General features: G+C 38.4%; 1 protein-coding gene across 11 annotated transcripts in view; it reads left to right on the top strand.

The window, feature by feature from the left end:
• The window catches only part of LOC131039974 (protein PIN-LIKES 6), a 155,379-nt gene that overhangs the window by 31,189 nt on the left and 102,286 nt on the right, over nucleotides 1-21,904 (top strand). For 10 of the 11 annotated variants that reach the window (XM_057972834.2, XM_057972839.2, XM_057972832.2 and 7 more), the window contains one exon: nucleotides 863-987. In XM_057972834.2, coding sequence (XP_057828817.2) covers nucleotides 863-987 — 125 coding nt within the window. Of the gene's footprint in view, nucleotides 1-862; nucleotides 988-9,778; nucleotides 9,898-21,904 lie in introns of all 11 variants that reach the window. The other variant, XM_057972842.2, reaches the window with a different exon arrangement.

Here is a 21,904-nt window from a genome sequence, read left to right as displayed (position 1 = left end):
TTGATGGATCTAGCCCGATGATTATAACCTGGATGAACTTGATGCCTATTCTTAACGACGCCGATACCTATTATTAAATGCATTAGTAATTGATGAATCTGAGTCCTTCAAGCTGTAGTTGTGCAGAAAACTAGCTGATTAGGCCAAACCAAATACACAAACCAGCCATTTTGACATTGGTTCTCATATAACAATATTTATTTTTACTATGATTACTGTTTTGAAGTGCTGAAATATAGTTGATGGCTTGTGGAGTAAAATTTTAGTTTGCACGGTACTAGGTAACTTGAGGCCATTGAAACATGGGGGGTGGAATCTTTGCTGAACTCGTTGTGGACTAGTCCAATGTATCTATCATTGTAGGCAATAATTATAAGATGGTTATAAAATTTGTTTCTGTCTAATGTATCTACTAGCATACCTATCTTTAGAGGAATATAGGTAAAGTATGCCGAAAGATATTATATTTGTTCATCATTTCGCTTAAAAAAATATTATAATATAATATTTTAATTAATGTTAAGTCATTATTATACTGGATTTAATGTAGAGACACTTTCAATCCACCATAATTAATAATATTATTTCTATTAAATTATTATACTACTATTTTATTATATTATATATTTAAACAATGTAGAAATATTTTTTTGTTTTAATATATATCTATTAAAAATGTTAACGTACTAATCATGTAATTAAAATAATACAAAATTTTAAAAAGTAATACTAAAATGGTTTTTTGTTTTTCATGCATTTAAGTGTCACAAACATGTCAAATAAAATGGTATGTGTTGTTTTTCAGATTTTAATGAACTAGCTGAAGCATGCTTGATTTAGATGTAAACTTTTCTCCTTGCAGGTGGTTTATTCCAATGAATGTTGTGCTCGCTTCAATTTCTGGTTCTCTAATAGGGTTTATCATAGCATTGATTGTCCAGCCTCCACGTAATTATTTCAAATTTACAATTGTACAAATAGGAATAGGTACGATTCCTCTTGGATATCCATGCAATGTTAATCCTGTTTGATGGATATATTAGACAATTGTTAGGTGTCATAACATTTGTGTATTTCCAGAATGTTTTATGTATAACATTTGTGTACTTCTGCTAGCTATGTCATTTGCAAAATGTTTTATGTATGCATTTATTTGTGCTGTTTTAAAAGAGAACGTTGCTAAGAAATTTAGCCTTTTGAGGATTCAAATAATGTTAGGATATACCAATATGTTCCTCTTTTAAGTATCATATTACGGAATGCTCCAAATGTGATTGTATCCAACTTCAGTATATGCTCTTAGCAGGCATTCTAAGTATGCCAACCATCTGATGCTTAGTTGGATAAGGTCTCTGAATTTTCTGAGCAGACAGAACATTTTTTGGCATGGCTTATATTTTTTTTCAGAAACATAAAATTTTAGAATTATCAGACAAAAGCAGTTAGGATCCTCTCCCTTCAGACTATGGATCATCTGACATACTGTGTAAAACGTGTTTAAGGTCTGCTAAAAGCCTAGCAAAATTTGAGAATTAGTAGACAAGGTCCTGTCCATTGAGAAACACCTCACATGAAGACCCCTTTTGCCCAATTGCATGTGGTCAAATCTTCTTGGATTTATGAATTCAAGATGGTCAAACACCCAATAATTTTATAGCAGATTGTGCACATAGAATTTAGCAACTCAGAAATTGGGATCTGATTTTAGAGAACTTCTATCTCTGCTTAAGCAACAGCTGTGGCAGAAAGACAAATTTGTTATTGCTGTTCTAAGGCAAGGATAGTTAACTTGAGTAATCCCCAGCCTCCAAACCGATACTTTAGGATTATGGCAATTATTTGAATAATAACCTAAATTCAAACCAAATAATTGGGGATTAAAAATTAGCATGAGCATTTTAAAAACAAACAATTACAACCCAACAAGTATGTCCAATAAAAATAGATGAACATAAATCATGGGTATAGGTGGTTAAAGGAGAAAGCACAACTTGAATTGCTCAAATGGAAATACAAGCAAAGTTTGAAGAAGAGAGAGTATGACAAAATGAAGGATTTTAATCTAAAATAAAATGTTGTAGCAAACTCCTTATCAGTAGAACTGCTAAACCCATCTAGCTCAAGATCTTCCAAATAAACATCAACTGACCCTTTCTATTCCTAATTGTCACCAATCTATGTTGGATCCTCTAAGTTTGCATCCCATTGTGTTGTTGGACTCTTCGTATATAAGAATGTTACAATCAATTACATGCAAGGTACTATGTACAAGTACAAGCTTCTTCTCTAGGGGCAATCCTATTGCCCTTGATAGGGTGGATGAAGTTGTATGTAGACCAATTCCTCTCAATAGTAGAAGAACTAGAAACTTGGGACAAGAGGCAAATGGCTAGTGTGGTTGTCAATGAATGAGGTCCATACATAGTCCACCGTAGTATTGGGTCCACCTATGCCATAGTCTCCCTATCCGTCTTTGCCTCTTTTGGATATCTCCCATGTGGCAAAGTTGCTTCACTCATGAAGAATGGTGCTAGCATACTCAACATTGTATATTATCTTTTGAATTTCCTTCATGAAGCTTGCCTTCACCTCAACATATACCATAGGGGAAACTTTGCTAGGCCTTTGCATATACCACTTCAAGTTCAATGCATAGGCAAATTGTGCAAAGGAGTGTTGATCTTGTCTCATCTTCACCAAATTATAGGTGAAATGTGTTCATTATAAAACTGCAAAGTGGGGTCTTTGGCTTGAACAACAATATTCATTTGGCCAAGCATGAGTGCCTTTTCAAGGTTGCATTCACTTTTTGGAATATTTAAATCCCCATATCTTATTGCTTCGAAAATTGAAGATATGGTGGAGACAAACTATTTGGCATCAATCCAAAAACTCTCTCTCTTCATTGCTTCCTTAACCCTCTTCTTCTACTCTAACTTGTAATTAGCTCTACTCTTCTCCTCATGTGAAGCTACTAGTATACTCAAAACCATACAATTCTATAAAGGGCAATAGTTTTTTTTTTTTCCTTTAAAAGTGAATAAAAAAATTGCTTGACAAGGACTGGTTACACTTATTTAAAAAGATCGCCTCACACTATCTTTTCAAAACTTCACTCTGTTACACATGTTCATTGTTCAGTGACAGGGATGAAGAAATTACAAAACACAAAAACAAATAATGTTTCTATTAATTTAGAGGATTACAAGAACTTCTTGTTCACATTATCAAGGATCAATTGGTTAAATGATCAGATGCAAGGAATGCATTGCAATAGCCTCATTATATAGAGTTCTTGGATAAATTGAAGAACAACTAAAAATGGTATGCACATGCATATTCATGCAAAAATCTAGTTTAAACAATCTATTTTAATTCTTGCAAGAAAACTATGCATGCATTTCTCCTCATGCGAAATATTCTTAGGATGTGTGAATTTTTCCTGCGTGCAGCTAGGATTTTTTTGACCTTCTTCAAGTCGTGCAACGATTGTTTCTATTGGGTTCTTGCATGCAATTTGAAGTCTGAGTCTTTTGTGGTGGATCTAGGGTTTTTTGTTTGTAGGTTGTCTTTGGTTTTTTTTGCACGTCCAGGGTTTTCTAATTTTTTCCAAAAAAAATCATGGAAGGGTTTTGCATGATTGTAATATTCCCCTTAATTTTTTTTTTCAATGTGAGATTACCAAGCAAACACAATAACCTGTTAAGGTTAGAGAAATAATCCAAAACAACTAAAAGGGAACCCTTTCACCTTTTGTACACCGAGAGCCCAATCTGGGATGGTTAGAGCATACGGTGTTCCAGGGATCGTTAGCACCATTAACCGAACTGAAATTACAATGCACGGGTGGCAAGCCAACCCTTTCTGCTTATCCAGCGGGGTAGAAACTAAACTACTTGCCGGTAAACCAGCCAAGGAAAACAACAAGAAATGTAAACACAATCACTCTACTGCATATTTCAGCGGGAGGATGATACATAGAAACTATCACTCTACCGCATATTTTCAGCGGGAGGATGATACATAGAAACTATCACTCTACCGCATGTTTTCAGTAGGAGGACAATATCACTCAACCACTTACTCAGTGGGAGGACAAAAGTTACAAACTGGAGTTACAATCACTAGGCGGCTAAGCCAACCTCTTCCACTTATGTAGTGGGGAATTGCAATGAGCACTTCAAGTTCACATATAGAGGTTAGCACTACTAATCAATGATACAAGGATGATTACAACGAAGTACTACAAGATTACAATAATCAACTACAACTGATTTCAAGCCACTAACACAAAATAACAAGTCTGATATAAAATAACAGCAATTCCAGAACTGGACCAGCAACACTGTAAATGCTCACAACTCACTCCAATCCACTCTAAATCACACCAAAATTGAAGCAAATGAAACTAACAACTAAGGCGATCAATATCAAACCTCAAACCAGCACAATGGAAGCTTCAACAGTGATGCACGCAACCCAAGGCACCTCCCAAATGGTACGACCTGCTGTAGAATTCGACTTGCAACCAAAAATCAAGAACACCATGCCCCAATCTGCAAATTGGTGAAGAATATCGCCCAGGGAGTATGGTGAGATAGAGCCAGTACCCAGAATGCAATGATCAACAGGCAAGGAGATATGAATAAAATGATGCTTCAGTCACCACGTCCAGCAACACCAAAAAACACAGCAGCAAACAAACTCCTCAAATCCACACAAAACGCAATCCATAGGAACACCAAGCAATCCACAATATTGAACCACAACTAGGAGTGATGTCTCACACTCGAAACTGCAAAGAATAATCTAGGAGGTTTTCACCCTCGAAGAAGTCTGGAGTCATTCCGACAACATAACATTATAATTTCTCTCAATGATCCAAAGCTCTTATTTATAACACTTTCCCTCTCCAAATTCAAATTCAACTCCACCCAAATTCCCCCAAAAACCAAATTACATTTCACTTCACCACGCCTTCATGTGTTTGGCATCCCCTTTCTAGGCAAGAAGCTCGATATTTTCCTTGGTGAAGAAATTGCAACATAAAATGAAATTAGCACATGAAATATGCATCCTTTTTTAATGCCACTGACTTAGGAAAATAACAATATTGATGGCATACATATATTTTTCCTTAAGTCGCCCACAATACAATTAATTAGTAATAAAATAATTAAATATTAAACTTAGGATAAGGAAATAATATTTAACTAAATAACTTATAACTCCAATACTGATTATCATCAAAATCAAGGATGAAGCTGTGCGATGAAAACCACTGAACTGAACTGGATCAGGACCCTATCCATGACTGCCAAAAATAGAAATGGTCAAACTGCCACTTACTAAAAATAGTAAGTCATGAAATACTGCTCCGAAAAGCATGATCTTCGCACCCAGAGAAAGAGCTTGGAAATCTTAGTAAGACTGCACCAACCAGTCAGCCAAACCCTAACTTACTAAAAATAGTAAGTTCACACTTCACTGCAGAATCAATTGCATGTTATGCCACCCTGGAGTCCATGGAAAACCTAGAAGGAAACCATAAGCAAAACTGAAGAATTCCCTCTTGACAAACCCTAAAAAGCTCGTGCAAAACTCCACAAAAGTTGGAAACCCTAATTCTCCTTTCCAAATAGCCTACGGGTCTTGGTAATAGGCCTTTGGACCATTGAATGAACATCACCAAGAAGGGGACATTACAGTCCGCCCTCCCCAAAATTGCTTGTCCTCAAGCAATCGCAAGCCAAGATACTATAAAATCGCCTCATTCTCCCATGTAGCATCCTCCACCGGTAAGTCTTTACACTTAACCAAAAACTCTCTGATGGTCCTCCTCCTCAACAATCATTCTCTGACATCAAGGATTGCTTCAGGAACTAGCACCAATTCTCCCTCTTCATTGAAAGGAGGCAAATCAGAAGAGACTATCACATTGTGTCCAAGCACCTTTGAGGCGTGACACGTGGAAGACATTATGTACTCGTCTACTCGCTGATAGCTCCAACTCATAAGACACAACTCCCACTCTCCTGATGACCTTGAATGGTCCATAAAAATGTGGCTTAAGTTTTTCCACTCCACTCTTCTTAAGAGTAGACTGTCTGAAGGGTTGTAATCTCAAGTAGACCATATCACCAACCTCAAATGAATGTTCAATACGTTGCTGATCAGCATACAACTTTTGCTGATTTTGTGCAATCTTGAGGTTTTCCTTCAATGCCTTCAGAATATCCTGACACCGTTGAACCATATCCCTAGCTTGGGGTGCTCTGCTATCTCCAAACACCAATTCAACAAAGCTAGGGGCCTCGTAACCGTAGAGTACCATGAAAGGAGACATCTGGATGGACATGTGATAAGTGGAATTATAGTAGTATTCACCAAGATGTAGCCGTTTTACCCACGCCTTCTGCTGTTCTGAACCATAGTTTCTCAAGTAACCTTCCAACCACTTATTTACTATCTTCGTTTGTCCATCTGTCTGAGGATGGTAACTCATGCTTGGGGTAAGCATAGTACCACACAATCTGAAAATCTCCTGCCAGAAAGAGCTTAGGAACTTGCTGTCCCTATCACTCACAATGTTTTTAGGCAGCCCATGTAGCCTAAACACCTTACGGAAGAACAAATAGCAACCTGAGCTGTTGTAAATGAGCTGGTGATAGCGAAAAAATGAGCAAATTTTGTTAATCTATCTACCACCACATAGATACAATCCTTCCCACTAGCTCTCGACAACCCAGTGATGAAATACATAGAGACACTTTCCCATTTTTGACTGGGAATCGGCAATGGTTGCAACAACCTGACGGGTGTAGTGTGCTCGTCCTTGTTCTTCTGACAAGTATGGCATTCCCTAATGTACCTCAAGACATCTTTTTTCAACCCTTTCCAAGAGAATCTCTCTCAGATCTGTTTGCATGTCTTGAAAAATCCTTGATGACTAGCAAGAGGAATGTCATGAAAAGTCTGTAATACCTTATCCTTCAACTTAGATTCTGGTAGAAGAAGGATCCTCCCTTTGTACAAAATCAATCCATCAACCAAGCTATACTTTTCATCATGAAAAGTACCTTCAACAATGCTGGTTGCAAACTGATTTTTGGCATAATCAACAAGCAACAAGTCCCTCCAATCAGCAGTGAGCTCACATATAGAGCTTAGATGGTGTCTCCGTGAAAGTGCATCTGCCACTATGTTGTTTTTTCCTTTAACATACTCAATGTCAAAGTCGTAAGCCTGAAGCTTACTAACCCACTTCAGTTGCCTTTCATTCAAGTCTTTTTGGTGCATGAAGTGCTTAAGACTGTTATGATCAGTCTTAACATCGAACTTACTTCCCACAAGATACCGCCTGAACTTCTCAAGGGCATGCATTATGGCAAGCATTTCCTTCTCATATATTGAATATAGCCTTTGAGGTCCTCTCAACTTCCCGCTTTCAAAGATAATAGGATGCTTGTCTTGCATAAGGACCACACCAACGCCTTCTCCTGATGCATCACACTGTAGTTCGAAAGGCTTGGTGAAATCTGGTAAGGCCAAAATAGGGCATGAGCTCATGATCTTCTTGAACTAATCAAACACTATTTGTGCCTTTTTCGGACCACTCAAAGGCTCCTTTCTTAGTGAGATCTGTGAGGGGGGCAGCCAACTGAAAATATCCCTTCACAAACCTCCTGGAAACCACATAGACCCAAGAATTCCTTCAAGTGAGTTATGTTCTCAGGTGGTGGCCAATCAAGGATAGCTCTAATCTTTGCAGAATCTACCTTCACACCTTCTGCACTGATGATGTGCCCCAAGTAGAGCAACTCCATTCCAAATTCTCACTTAGATTCTTTGGCAAACAATGATTCAGACTCTAGAATGCTAAGAATTTCATCAAGTGTTGCAAGTGCTCCTTCCAAGACTTGTTGAAAATGAGGATGTCATCAAAGAATATGAGCACAAACTTCTTCAACTGCTTCTGAAAGATCCTGTTCATGCAAGACTGAAATGTGGCAGGAGTGTTAGTCAAGCCAAAAGGCATGACTAGAAATTCGAAATGCCCAAAGTGGCATCTGAAAGTAGTTTTCTCAATATCAAATGCCCTCATTCTGATTTGATGGTAGCCTGATCTGAGATCTATTTTGGAGAAGTACACGACACCATGCACCTCATCAATGAGCTCAACAATTCTCGGAATAGGGTACCGATTCTTGATGGTTTTCTGATTTAGGGCTCAGTAATCCACACACATATGCATGGTTCCATCCTTCTTTTTCACCAATACAATAGTCGAAGCAAAAGGGCTCTTGCTTGGCCTAATGTAGCCCATGTCTAGTAGCTCCTTAATGGCTTTCTCAATCTTGTTCTTCTGCTTCGTAGGGTATTGGTAAGGAGTAGTCATGATAGGCTTAGTGCCTTCTTCCAACTCAATGATATGTTTAGTACCACAGTCAGGCGGTCTACCAGGGGGTGGATTTTCAAACACCTTACTCGTCTTTGAAATCAAAGCTTGAATGTCATCAGGATAGCTTCTCTTCTCTTCAAGTGAGTTAGATGGCATGGCCATACATTCAGGAGATCTTCTTAGAGGTGGATCTACAAGGACCTTTCTCTTGTTTGTGATTAGAGCTTGAATATCAGTAGAGTAGCTGCCCTTATCTTCTAATGGATTTGACGGCATTACCAAACACTCTGCTGCCCACTCCACTTGGTTATGGCAGATCAGCCTCTCCATCCTCTTCAAGGATACAATCCTTGGGCCTCCATTAGACATCCCTTGCAAAACTACCTTCTTTCCTTCAGACATGAACTTTAACTCCATGGTTTGCAAGTTAAGAGTGATCTCACCAAGAGATAGCAGCCACTGAATGCCAATGACCACATCATCAGTCCCTCCAATATTGACAACATAGAAGTCATCCTTGACTTCATAGTTACCAAGCTTCATTGACATGTTTGAAACCATCTGTTTGCAACAAATGGTTGATCCATCAGCTACCATGACCTTGGAGTCTTCAACATCATCAATGATAAGGCCTCTCTTGGCGACAATTCTAGCATAAATGAAGTTGTGAGTTGCTCCAGTGTCAATTAGAGCAACAAGTCGATACTCTCCCAACGCACCTCAAACTCTAAATGACTCATTCTTGTGGAAGCTAGAGAGTTGGGCAACTATACCTCTATCTTCATGATCACTTTCAGGCCCTTCTGGAGCCTCTTCATACTCACTTCCCTCCGAATCAAGCTGTTGTTTTGAATTTTCAGAATCTGATCCATCAGCTGAATATGCTTCCATTTGATGAGCATTACTCTTTGTTGACCCCGTTTTGACCTTGATGCCAAAAAGTGTACATCGTGGCTAAGTTTTAATCATGGTTAAGTTTTGACTCCCATCTGGCATTATGAATGGTTGCGTGGCAGTAAAAGGTAAAAGCATATGTTATTTGACTAAGCGCTTATGTCACTTGGAAATAATGATCCACGTGGTGGGCAACGTGATATGGATTTCAAATAAGTTTCCTTTTTCATTTTTTACGGATGCTTAGTCTTGGTTAAGCTTGGAAAAGAAGTTTGATTATGTTCGCATTTCATTTCTACATTCTTCAAACCCTAGCTATCACTGTATCTTATGCTGAGAATGTAGAACGTTTTTCTTGAAGTTTGCACATGGGTTTTTGATATGTTTACCAGTCCAGTGAAAGCTTTCGATTGATAGTATTCTTGACTCTGTTCGTTGGAATAATATGAAGTTTATGTGGATTCTGCCGCTGCTTTTCTACAGGTGTTTTTTATGGTCTTCAAAGACAGGTATTATCTACAACTTTATTTTTTACAAGAGCAAATTAAAGGACGAAATGAAGAAAGCTTGTTACTCTCTGGTGGTTTTTCGAATCAGTTATGGTAAATTTTTTTTGTTCATTCCGTTTTTTGGAAATGAAAAAAATGAAAGAGTTTTTGTTATTTTATCTTCTGTTAGTTGAAGAAGAGCTGTTTATGTAAATAGAAAAAGAAAAAAACAGTTGCTGTAACTGTGTACCGTAAAACAGTTTCTCTTAACCCTAACGTGGGTTTTTGAACTCTACTTCGTGAGTTTCTCATGGAGATTTGTCTTTTGGTTTTGGGTATAAAACAGTTTGTTCTCAGAACTATTGAGGAGAGGAAAACAGAGAAATACAGTGAGACAAGTGTGAATAAAGTGATAACATTAAAAAAGTGCCGTAGTTTACCAGAGATAGCCAAGGGGTTTCTTGAGAATCAATACTCTGTTTTTGTTACAGAGTATATGAGACTTTATTGATTCGAAACTATATTGTTCAGAGTATATGAGGCTTTATTGATTTGAAACTATATTGTTCAAAGATTGGATAGTGTTGATTTTATCCTTGAAGAATATTGTTTGAAATTTTTTTCATATGTACAGACTGGTAAAATATTCTCGCTCCAATCCCTGATGGTTTTGTGACTGCAAAATTTAAATGCATGCATAAAATCACCAGTGGCTGTAGCTCGAGTTGAAATATTCATTGATAAGAAGAGGGGTTGGTGCTCCTTGAGGCCTTGTGGTTTCTAAAACTTGTGAACTGAGTTGGTGCTCTTTTTGAATTAATATAAGGGATCTTCCGAGTGGTTTTTCTACCCCAAGAGGGTTTTCCACTCATGAAAACTATGGTGTTATGTGCATTGTCTTGTTTCATTCTGTTTTACTAGTTTATGCTCTGATACAACATATTTTTGCTCTCTTTATTTCATACTCTCTTATTGTTGGGTTTATGTAATGCAATATTTGAAGTACTCATTTAGACGTTGCAAGTTTGTGTAAAAGATTTAATACCATCCTTTAAAAGTCTGAATCAAGTGTTTTTAGTTGGTTATATGGTATATTTCATGTTTCATTAATGTATTCCATCAAGGTGTTAAGTCTCAGCCATCTGTGCATACTGTGAATTAAAATTGTCAGGTTCATAAAAGTATAACTTGTTAAAATTTGTCACACTCTGATTCACCCCCTCCCCCTCTCAGAGTGTTTCCACTTCCAACACTCTTCCCATGGCATCTGTGACCTGGAACCCACGGTTCTCTGCATGAATAACACAGATTCTTTCTCTAGAGCTCTTGACAGAGCTCATCATCCATCTGGGAAGGGAATTTCTTAGGCTGATTAGAAAATTTCTTCTTGTCTTTACGGAATGAGAAAGGCTTTGACTGAAATTTAGACTTAGGGGCAGCCAACTCCATTCTCCTAGCCTTCTTGATTGCATCAGCCAAGGTGGGCGGGTAAAAGGCCTTCACCCAACCTTTCAATGGTTCTTCGAGTTCCTTAGTAAATAGGGCCACTAACCTCTTCTTAGAGATACTACTAACCATACCTGAAAGACTTTGAAATTCAGTTATGAACGTATCCAAAGAGCCCTACTGTTTGAGTTGTGCAAGCTCTCTAAACTTCACCTCCGGATCCTTGGTATCAAATTTTTCAATCAAGTTGTTGGTGAATTCAGCATGGGTATTGATCAAGTTATGACCAAGGATGACCAACCCATGGTACCACCATTCATGAGAAGCTCCATCTAAGTGCAAGGTGGTGAACTTGATGGCCACTTCTTCGAGCATAGGCCTCAAGGACAAGTAATTGTCCAACTTCTGCACCCACGCTCTAGCTATGCTCTTACTGCTTCCATCAAAGTGTGCTAGGGTAACCTTCCCAAGAGCTTGATGATAGTCTCTTGAAGTGGAGTATCGATTGTCATACCTTCCTTCCCTCCTCTTCTTCTGATTCATGTATTGATCAAGAGACAAGACATTTTTAATCTCTTGGGGAAAAGCTGCATACTCCACGAAACTAGCCCGAATCTCCTCAGCTATAGGGTTTTCAACTTCAAGAGGTGGCGTTTCCCTTGGAAGGAAAAGTGGTTGCCATGGCCTCGTCACCGATTCAATAGGCATTCCACTACTATTTCTGCTATTGTTGCCGCCATCTCCATTACCACCGGAATTGTTGGAAGTGCTGGCATTATTACTACTCATGTTCTGATTTTGATCTTGGTTTTGCCCTCCTCCAACACTCTGTCTAAAAGTGGCTATCATTTGGGACATCATGTCCATCATAGTTTCAAACTTTTTTTCCATTTTCTCTACAGCCACTACTGCCTCATTTTGACCAAACAACCTTTCTCCCATTGAATCTGCTGAATCAATCTCTTTCTCTCTGTTTCTCAAGACCTCTGAAAAGGTCTCGTCCATTGGCACTGACGGTATCTAACACTGCTGCCTTCTTTGTTGCCGGTTGTAGTATCTGATATCTCTATCACTCATGGAACCCTTGTGTCACACAGGCTGGCAGGAAGAGTGGCTCTGATACCACTGTAATATTCCCCTTAAATTTTTTTTGATTTTTTCAATGTGAGATTACCAAGCAAACACAATAACCTGTTAAGGTTAGAAAAACAATCCAAAACAACTGAAAGGGAGCCCTTCCACCTTTTGTTTACTGAGAGCCCAATTTGGGAGGGTGAGAGCATACGGTGTTCCGAGGATCGTTAGCACCATTAACCAAACTGAAATTACAATGCACGAGCGGCAAGCCAAACCCTTCTGCTTATCCAATAGGGTAGAAACTAAACTACTTGGCAGTAAACCAGCCAAGGAAAACAACAAGAAATGTAAACACAATCACTCTACCACATATTTTAGGGTGGGGATGATACATAGAAACTATCACTCTATTGCATGTTTCAGCGGGAGGACAATGTCACTCGACCACTTACTCAATGGGAGGACAAAAGTTACAAACTGGAGTTACAATCACTAGGTGGCTAAGCCAACCTCTTACACTTATGTAGTGGGGAATTACAATGAGCACTTCAAGTTCATGTATAGTGGTTAGTACTACTAACCAATGATACAAGGATGATTACAATGAAGTACTGCAAGATTACAATAATCAACTACAGCTGACTTCAAGCCACTAACACAAAATAAGAAGTCTGATATAAAATAACAGCAACTCTAGAACTGGACCAGCAACATTGTAAATGCTCACAACTCACTCCAATCCACTCTAAATCACACCAAAACTGAAGCAAATGAAACTAACAACTAAGGCGATCAATCTTAAACCTCAAACCAGCACAATGGAAGCTTCAACAGTGATGCATGCAACCCGAGGCACCTCCCAAATGGTACGACCTGCTATAGAATTCGACTTGCAACCAAAAATCAAGAACACCATGTCCCAATCTGCAAATTGGTGAAGAATATCGCCCAGGGAGTATGGTGAGATAGAGCTAGTATCCAGAATGCAATGATTGATAGGCAGGGAGATATGAATAAAATGATGCTTCAGCCACTACCTCCAACAACACCAAAAAACACAGCAGCAAACAAACTCCTCAAATCCACACAAAACGTAATCCACGGGAACACCAAGCAATCCACAATATCAAACCACAGCTAGAAGTGATGTCTCACACTCGAATCTGCAAAGGATAATCTAGGAGGTTTTCACCCTCGAAGAAGTCTGGAGTCATTCCGACAGCATAGCATTATAAATTATCTCGATGACCCAAATGAAAGTCGAAGGCTCTTATTTATAACACTTTCCCTCTCCAAATTCAAATTCAACTCCACCCAAATTCCCCCCAAAACCAAATTACATTTCACTTCACCAGGCCCTCATGTGTTTGTTGTCCCCTTCCTAGGCAAGAAGTTCGATATTTTCCTTGGTGAAGAACTTGCAACATAAAATGAAATTAGCACGTGAAATATGCCTCCTTTTTTAAGGCCAGTGACTTAGGAAAATAACAATATTGATGGCATACATATATTTTTCCTTAAGTCGCCCACAATACAATTAATCAGTAATAAAATAATTAAATATTAAACCTTAGGATAAGGAAATAATATTTAATTAAATAACTTATAACTCCAATACTGATTATCATCAAAATCAAGGATGAAGTTGTGCGATGAAAACCACTGAACTGAACTGGATCAAGACCCTATCCATGACTGCCAAAAATAGAAATGCTCAAATTGCCACTTACTAAAAATAGTAAGTCATGAAATACTGCTCCGAAAAGCATGATCTTTGCACCTAGAGAAAGAGCTTTGAAAGCTCAATAAAATTGCACCAACCAGTCATCCAAACCCTATCTTACTTAAAATAGTAAGCTCACACTTCACGGCAGAATCAATTGCATGCTATGCCACCCTGGAGTTCATGGAAAACCTAGAAGGAAACCATAAGCAAAACTGAAGAATTCCCTCCTGACAAACCCTAAAAAGCTCGTACAGAACTCCACAAAATTTGGAAACCCTAATTCTCCTTTCCAAATAGCCCACTGGTCTCCGGAATAGGCCACTGGACCACTGAATGAACATCATTGAGAAGGGGACATTACAATGATTTTTTCTATAAAAATCATGGAGGGCTTTCTGAAGGTTGCAATGGGTTATTTTGTTTGTGGCTAGGACTTGTTTTTTGCTCGATGTGTTTATTTTCTTTGTTTTACCCTGTGATGAAGGGCTTTCGCTGGAGTGTGAGGATTTATTGTGTTTTTTGGTGTTTTGCATGATTTTTTGAAAATCATGGGTTCTTTCTCTGCTGGAGGGTTTTCTGATTTTTTCCACAAAAAAATATGGAAGAGTTTTGTATTATTTTTTCCATTAAAATCAAGGAGGATTTTGCATGATTTTTTCACAAAACTCGTTGTTCCTTGCAACTGGTTTTGGATCGCTCCTAGGGTTTTTAGGGCGAACAATGTTCTTTTGCAATTTTTTTATTGTTTTTTGGACAAAATTTTGGTAGTTGTTTTCAAGAAGTTGATCTCAGTGTCTCTAGATAAAGAGAGGGATAGCTTTGTTACCCAACATCTTGTTGGAAGGATTATGGTAAACTTGGTCATATTAGGAAGTTCTGCAGAACCAAGGAGGGTCTCAGCAGTAGGCTCATGTCGTAGAGCATTATGAAGAGGATTCAACCTTCTATTCATGGCCAAATGACTTGCGGATTATGTTAAGTCTTCTGTAGGGTAGTGTTGACGTGTTTTTTACGCACATGCGAACATAGAATAATATACCTAAAGGTACCTTATCCTCTCTTGAATAAAGCCTTCGAATGCTGAAGATGTCGCGAAAAGGTTCAATCGGGATGACTTCAAGGTTCTTCTCTGTAGGATCTCTACGTGTGGATAAGCTCTTTGTGGTATGATGTGATTTTGCTGGAATCACAAGGGGACTTACACTTGATGACCTGGACGTCTGATTTGCTGGAATCACAAGATTTTACTGGCTTAGATTTAAAAAAAAAGGAAAAAGGACGAGGGCGAGGAAAGAATTTAATCCTAACACTAAGAATGTAAGAGCAATGAATGATCTTTGATGAAATTCTAACTAAGTCTTGTTTTGACATCCCAAGACCATCTCCACAAGGTTAGTGCGATCTTCGAAGGAAAGCTTTATGATGTTCAAATCATCACTGCAGGCATAGGCACCATCAGGCCGATGCATATCAATGAAGAAGCGACAACTGAAGTTAAGCTTAAGCTGAATGATTCCAATTGACTACACAAGGCAAGTCTGCAATCAACAAACTGCTAGTAGTATGGATATACGAATTTCACCATCAATCAAGCACATTTCTTTCATTCATCTAATCATCTACCATCTAGGATTGAAGATTCAACAAGAAACCATGCATATTGCAAGAAACGACACACTTCACCATTACTTCAATGAAAATGGAGTTTGCTTACAATCAATGGCAACAATTTCTTGCCTTGTCCTCCTATTCTACTCTAATTGCTAGACTAATTTGCTATTCTAACTACTGACTCTCTATCTTCTATTCTATTCTCCTTTTTAACTCCTTCTAACTGCCTTTACAAAATGAAGAGTCGGGGCTTATATAGTGCCCACAATACAATTCGGTGGCTAAGATCCATTTGAGATCAATGGCCAAGATTCAATAATGAAAACCCTAATTAGGGTTTGTTACAACCATTACATAACATTTAATGCTCGACCAATGAAATAATTGTATTAATTGGACACATGTCTTCTCTGGAAAAATCAACCAATAGATAGTTGGGGTAGGTACATCGAAGTTTGTGCCACCTTCCATGAGTTAGGTACATTGAATCTAGACATGCTGAGGTGGACCAATCCGATTGGAGAAGTGATGACTAGGATGCCAACTCGTCTGACACTTGGTTGATGCCAACTTGATGTTACTGAGAAGCTAGCTTTAATTAACTCATCTGAAACTATCTGCTTCTTCAACGAACCCTTGCTCTGACTTCCTTTTCTTTGATGTGCAGGACGATTGATGTACCTCGCCTTGGAATGCTAGATTGGAAGAGGTCGCCCTTGTTGATGTTTGATCGAAGAAAGCCATCCTTGTCGATGCTAGACTAGAGGAGGTCGCCCTTGTCCTTGCTTGATCTTCTTGGAGGAGACCGTCCTTGATCTGGCTTGATTTTCCAACTCTGGGATCTCCATTTGATGCCTACACAAAATATTAAAGTTAGTCTTTTGAGCATCAAACCTTAAAGCATGAAATTTAAGACCTTTCAAAGGTAAAACTTAAGATATTAATTTGAAAAAAGTCATGATAAATCAAGAACTATACATTTTCAAATTAATCATGAATGGAAATCGGATTTTCAAGACTTAGATTTTACAAAATTGCAATGGGATCACAATAAGTCTTGAATGAGATCTTCAAAAAAGTAATTCTTCATACCTTCCCTTGAGTACTTAAGTACAAAACCTTGAAAAATGAAGGAAGAAGACCGGATTTTGTTGGGCAAGATTTATAGCCATCCCTTGGATGAAGTACACCTCCTTTAGCCTTCAAAAAAGCTTCACCTTCCACTAGCTTCTCCAAAATCTGGAAATTCACCTTCAATCTAGCAAGAAATTCGCCTCTCCAATAGCCTTCAAGATGAATTTCGCCCTTCTTAGTCTCCACACTTAGTAGAAATTCGCTCCACTCCAGCTAGATTTCGCACCTTCAATTAGCTCTCCAAATTCGCACTTAAAAGGATGATTGAATGATTTGAATTGTGAAAAAACACCTCCAATATATAGAGCGCTTTACCTTGATTCTTGTTGAGGCCAACCTAGCAAATAAGCTTTAAAATAAAATAAAATCCCACTAAGAAGAAGGCCGACTTGTCAAAATAAGTAAAAATAAGGGCTTGTGCGCTCCACATTTAATTTTAATTTAAAAAATTAATTTTAAATGCCTTCACAATAAAGGTTCGATTTTTAAAGGCCTAAAATCAATTTATTAATGCCAATTTAATTTTAATTTTTTCAAATGCCCCAAAGTTAGCAAATTTTGGTGAATTTCAAGGAAAGTCAACGTTCAATTAATGCAAAAAATGAAGGATATCATCAATTTCGCCCTGGACCCTTGGTGAAGGCCAGGAGCGATTTTTTAATCTAGACCTTGCATACCTCCCTTTTTCTGCCCAAAACTTCATCTAGACATTTAAATGGCATTTTTAACTGGATTTTTTGAGTTTGATTTCACTTGATCTCTAAGAGGAAGGTGCCTTTAAGACTTTTTCGCCCTGGACCCTTGGAGAGGGACAGGAGCGATTTTTACTTTTGCTCTTATTCCTTCGTCCTTTTAATTGCCAACTCTCAATGTGGGGTAAGTGATGATCTCTTTCATCCATTCCATACATGTTTAACTTGTTTTTGCAAGGCAAAATAGGTGTTCCAAAGCTTTTCGCCCTGGTCCTTCAGTGAAGGACAGGAGCGACTTTTGCATTTTAGCCTAGGATTAGCAAATTTTGAAGTCAAATCTTTCTTCACCATGCCTTAGAAGACTTTTTCATCCTTGCACAATCTTGCCTTAGCGTAACCTTGGAGGGAAGTTATTGGTTTTGTAAAAAGCGCCCTGGTCCTTCAGTGAGGGACAGAAGCGCTTTTCCCCATTGTCATCAAAATTTGTAATCTTTGCATCTCAATTCCACCTCAAGGCATTTTAAACCTCATTTCAAACTTATGCCAAGGCTTAGATTTGTCCAAACTTGAAGAGAAAGGGTGGATATTAGGTTTTTCGCCTTGGTCCCTTGGAGAGGGACAGGAGCGATTTTGCAAATCCAAGCTTATCCGTCCTTTGTTAGCCTTCCAAATTATCTTCAATGGGCAAAACACGCCTTCTTCCATTCATTTCAATCACAAAACTTGCTTTGTCCTTGCAAGAAAATTGCACTTTTTAGAAAATCGCTTTGGACCTTCAGCAAGGGACAGGAGCACCTTTTGTCATCTTGGTATATTTCCTTGTTTGTGGACCACTCAAATTATATTCAACACACAAATCATGTTTTCCTTGATCTCTTCAAATCATAAAATCATTTTGATCTTGCAAAAATAGTGCAAATTTGAAAATCAAGCTCCGGTCCTTCAGTGAGGGACAGGAGCGAATTTTGCCTTCTAGGCCAAAATGCTTCATCTTTCATCATGAAATGTCTTGGCTAGGGAAGATTTCATCTTGTTTCATGCTATGAATAAATTCTCATGTCCGAGAAAGGTCACAAGATGGTGTATATAAAGAAAATCGCTCTGGTCCTTCAGTGAAGGACAGGAGCGAAATTACCCTTCTAGGCAAAACTCCATCATTTCATTGGCTTTAATCAAATCTGGATGCTTTATCACGTTCATTTCGTCCTCCACCATGCCTTTGATGTCTCAATTTGACCAAACAAGGTCAGGAATGACTCCAATAAGCTTTTTCGCCCTGGACCCTTGGTGAGGGACGGGAGCGATTCGCCTTGGACCTCCTGAGAGGGTCAGGAGCGAAATTCGCTCTGGATCCTTAGTGAAGGACAGGAGCGAAATTTGACTTTTTGAACTCTCTATCAGGATAATTTTGATGGAATATAACATTTAAGTATAAGTACTTTAAGTTATATTCCATATATACTTTCAGGATGTTTGAGAGTGGTTTCAGACCTCCAAGAGTTATATTGCAAAATCTAGTTTTTGGAGGTTTTTCAGTTTCCAGACTTAGTCAAATTTCAAGATCAGGACATTCCAGACTTAGCCAATTTTCAGGATCAGGACTTTCAGACTTAGCCAAAATTTTGAGATCAGGACATCACTCAAGCCGGACTTGCTATCCATGTGATCCCCTGGGCGACACTCAAAATGCAAAGGCTAACGGACAAAACCCTAAAAGACCTAGAAAACAAACCCTAGAAAGCAATAAGTAGGGGTCCCCATTTGCAATAGGGCGATGTGTGAAAACGTCACAACAGGTAGCTAGTAGGGTGACCATTAAGGGAGGGTATTAAAACAATATTGTAATGTTTCTATAATGGTCATCTTAGTTTTAGAAGTTTAGGTAGTTTCCTTTTCATCGTTTGTTTATATTTTAGAAACTTTGTTTGTAATTTCTCTATTTAAGGAGATCGAATCTCCTTTGTTAATTATCGAAATGTCATTTCAGCTTCCAAAATGAATTTTCTTGTCTACTAACAACCTTCATAGATCTCCTATTCAGTCTTTTTAGTAGATAGCTTCTCCAAATTAGTCTCTGTGTAATGTCCCCTTCTTAGTGATGTGCATTCAGTGGTCCATTGGCCTATTCCAGAGACCTGTAGGCTTATTGGAAAGGAGAATTACGGTTTCCAACTTTTGTGGAGTTCTGCACGAGCTTTCTAGGGTTTGTCAGGAGGGAATTCTTCAGTTCTGCTTATGGTTTTCTTCTGGGTTTTCCATGAACTCCAGGGTGGCATAACATGCATTTGTTTCCTTGGTGAAGTCAGAACTTACTATTTTTAGTAAGTTAGGGTTTGGCTGTTTGGTTGATGCAGTTCTACTGAGCCTTCCAAGCTCTTTCTCTGGGTGCGAAGATTATGTTTTTCGGAGCAGTATTTCTTGACTTACTATTTTTAGTAAGTGGTTGTGTTGAGCATTTCTATTTTTAGCAGTCTCGGACAAGGTTCTGACTCAGCACAATTCAGTGGTCTTCATCGCACAGCTTCATCCTTGATTTTGGTATTAATCAGTTTTGGAGTTATAAGTTATTTAATTAAATATTAATTCCTTATCCTAAGGTTTCATATTTAATTATTTTATTACTGATTAATCGTGTTTTGGGTGACTTAGGGAAAAGGATAAATATATGCTACTAATATCATTATTTCCCTTAGTCAGGCGGCGCTGAGAATGATTAAACACGTCATGTTCATATTGTTTTAATATTGCAAGTTGTTCACCTAGCAAAAGTTCGAACTTTGCCTATGGAGTTGGAAATAAGTGGACGCCATTTTGAAGGGACATGTTTAATTAAATTCAAATGTGCTGGGTGCATTGGAGGACATGTAATTTGGGCGAATTTGTGTGCATTTGCATTTGAATTTGGTGGAGCAAGAAGTTGTAAATAGAGCCTTAGGCTCTCTTTTTGGATCATCTTTGAAAATTGCATCGTTATGCTGCCGGTTTGGCTACTGAAAATTTGAGCTTCGAAGTTGGCTTCCTAGCTGAGTCTCAGTTTCGTGCTTGCAATATAGTACCTAGCTGTGCCCTTGTGTTCCCATTGCAGATTGGTTATTGAGTTGCAGATTATGGAGTGATTGATGTTGGATTTGACTGTTTCTGGTTGCTGGTCGTGGGACTGCTGAAAGTGAAATTTGCTCATACCTCTCAACCAGGCGACTCCATTCATCTGGGTACTGGCTCATTCTTCCTTCCATGCCATGGCGATACAATGTGTGAGTTTCTAGCTATTTTGATTGAGCATTGTTTTTAATAGACAAAATCGAACTTCCAGGGTATGGCGTTGGTTTTTGCAATTGCCTTGGGATGCATGCCAAATGAATATTGGGTTGTTTGAGTGGTAATTTGGTTGGGATGTTATTGTTAGAGTTATATTGGGAGATTGGGATTGATTTCATGTGATTTGGGTAGAAAATGAATGAGTTATGAGTGTTTTGATGTTTCCATAGGCTACTGAAACTGTACTTTCAGCCTGCAGATCAGTGGAACAGAAAATTACAGTCTTGTTGTAGAAATCTGCAATTAATCTTCTCATCTCATTTCTATATTGTAAGGTTGTTTCAGTAGTACTGATCATCCCTTCTTTCTGCTTTCATTTGTAATCCTCACTGCATAAGTGGAAGAGGCTGGCTTGCCGCCTTCTAAGTTTTGTAATTCAGTTTTTTGTAATCATTGCTCCCGCTGAATAAGTGGTCGAGTGATAAGTTCAATGCTATGATCCTCCCGTTGAAATATGCAGTAGAGTGATTGTTTAATGTAATGTCCTTCCGCTGAAATATGCAGTAGAGTGATTGTTTAATGTAATGTCCTCCCGCTGAAATACGCGGTAGAGTGATTGTACTTCAATTCCTTGTGATTTCCCCTTGTTTGGTTTACCGCCAAGAGTTTGGTTTCTATCCTGCTGGATAAGCAGAAGGGGCTGGCTTGCCGCCCATGCGTTGTAATTTTCAGTTTGATTATTGTTGCTGACGATCCCCGGAACACAGTACGCTCTCACCCTCCCAGTCTGGGCTCTCGGTGAACAAAAGGTGGAAGGGTTCCCTTTCAGTTGTTTGGCTTACTCCTCTAACCTTAAAGGGTTATTTGTTGTGGATGAATTGTCATTGGCCTGAAAAAACAAAACAAAAATTAGTGGGATATTATAGTGGTATCAGAGCTGGTTTTCCTACCAGCCTGTGTGTTCGGTTGATCAGATCATAAGTTCTTCCTTCCATCCTATTGGGTCGTGGTTTGTTGGTTGCATATCAGAGTTTGGAAGAATGTCTACTATAGATAAGTCTATTTGTGAATTAATGCAAGGATTGATTAATTTGATGAAGGATCCAGATATTAAAATGGGGTTTGTAAAGGTTCTTGCAAATTCCACACATAAGGAAGAGTCTGAAAACAATTTTTT

The sequence above is a fragment of the Cryptomeria japonica genome, chromosome 9, assembly GCF_030272615.1.
Source record: "Cryptomeria japonica chromosome 9, Sugi_1.0, whole genome shotgun sequence".
Classification (NCBI taxonomy): Eukaryota; Viridiplantae; Streptophyta; class Pinopsida; order Cupressales; family Cupressaceae; genus Cryptomeria; species Cryptomeria japonica.
The sequence above is the reverse complement of the archived record's forward strand: the minus strand, read 5'-3'. Positions and strand labels throughout refer to the sequence as shown.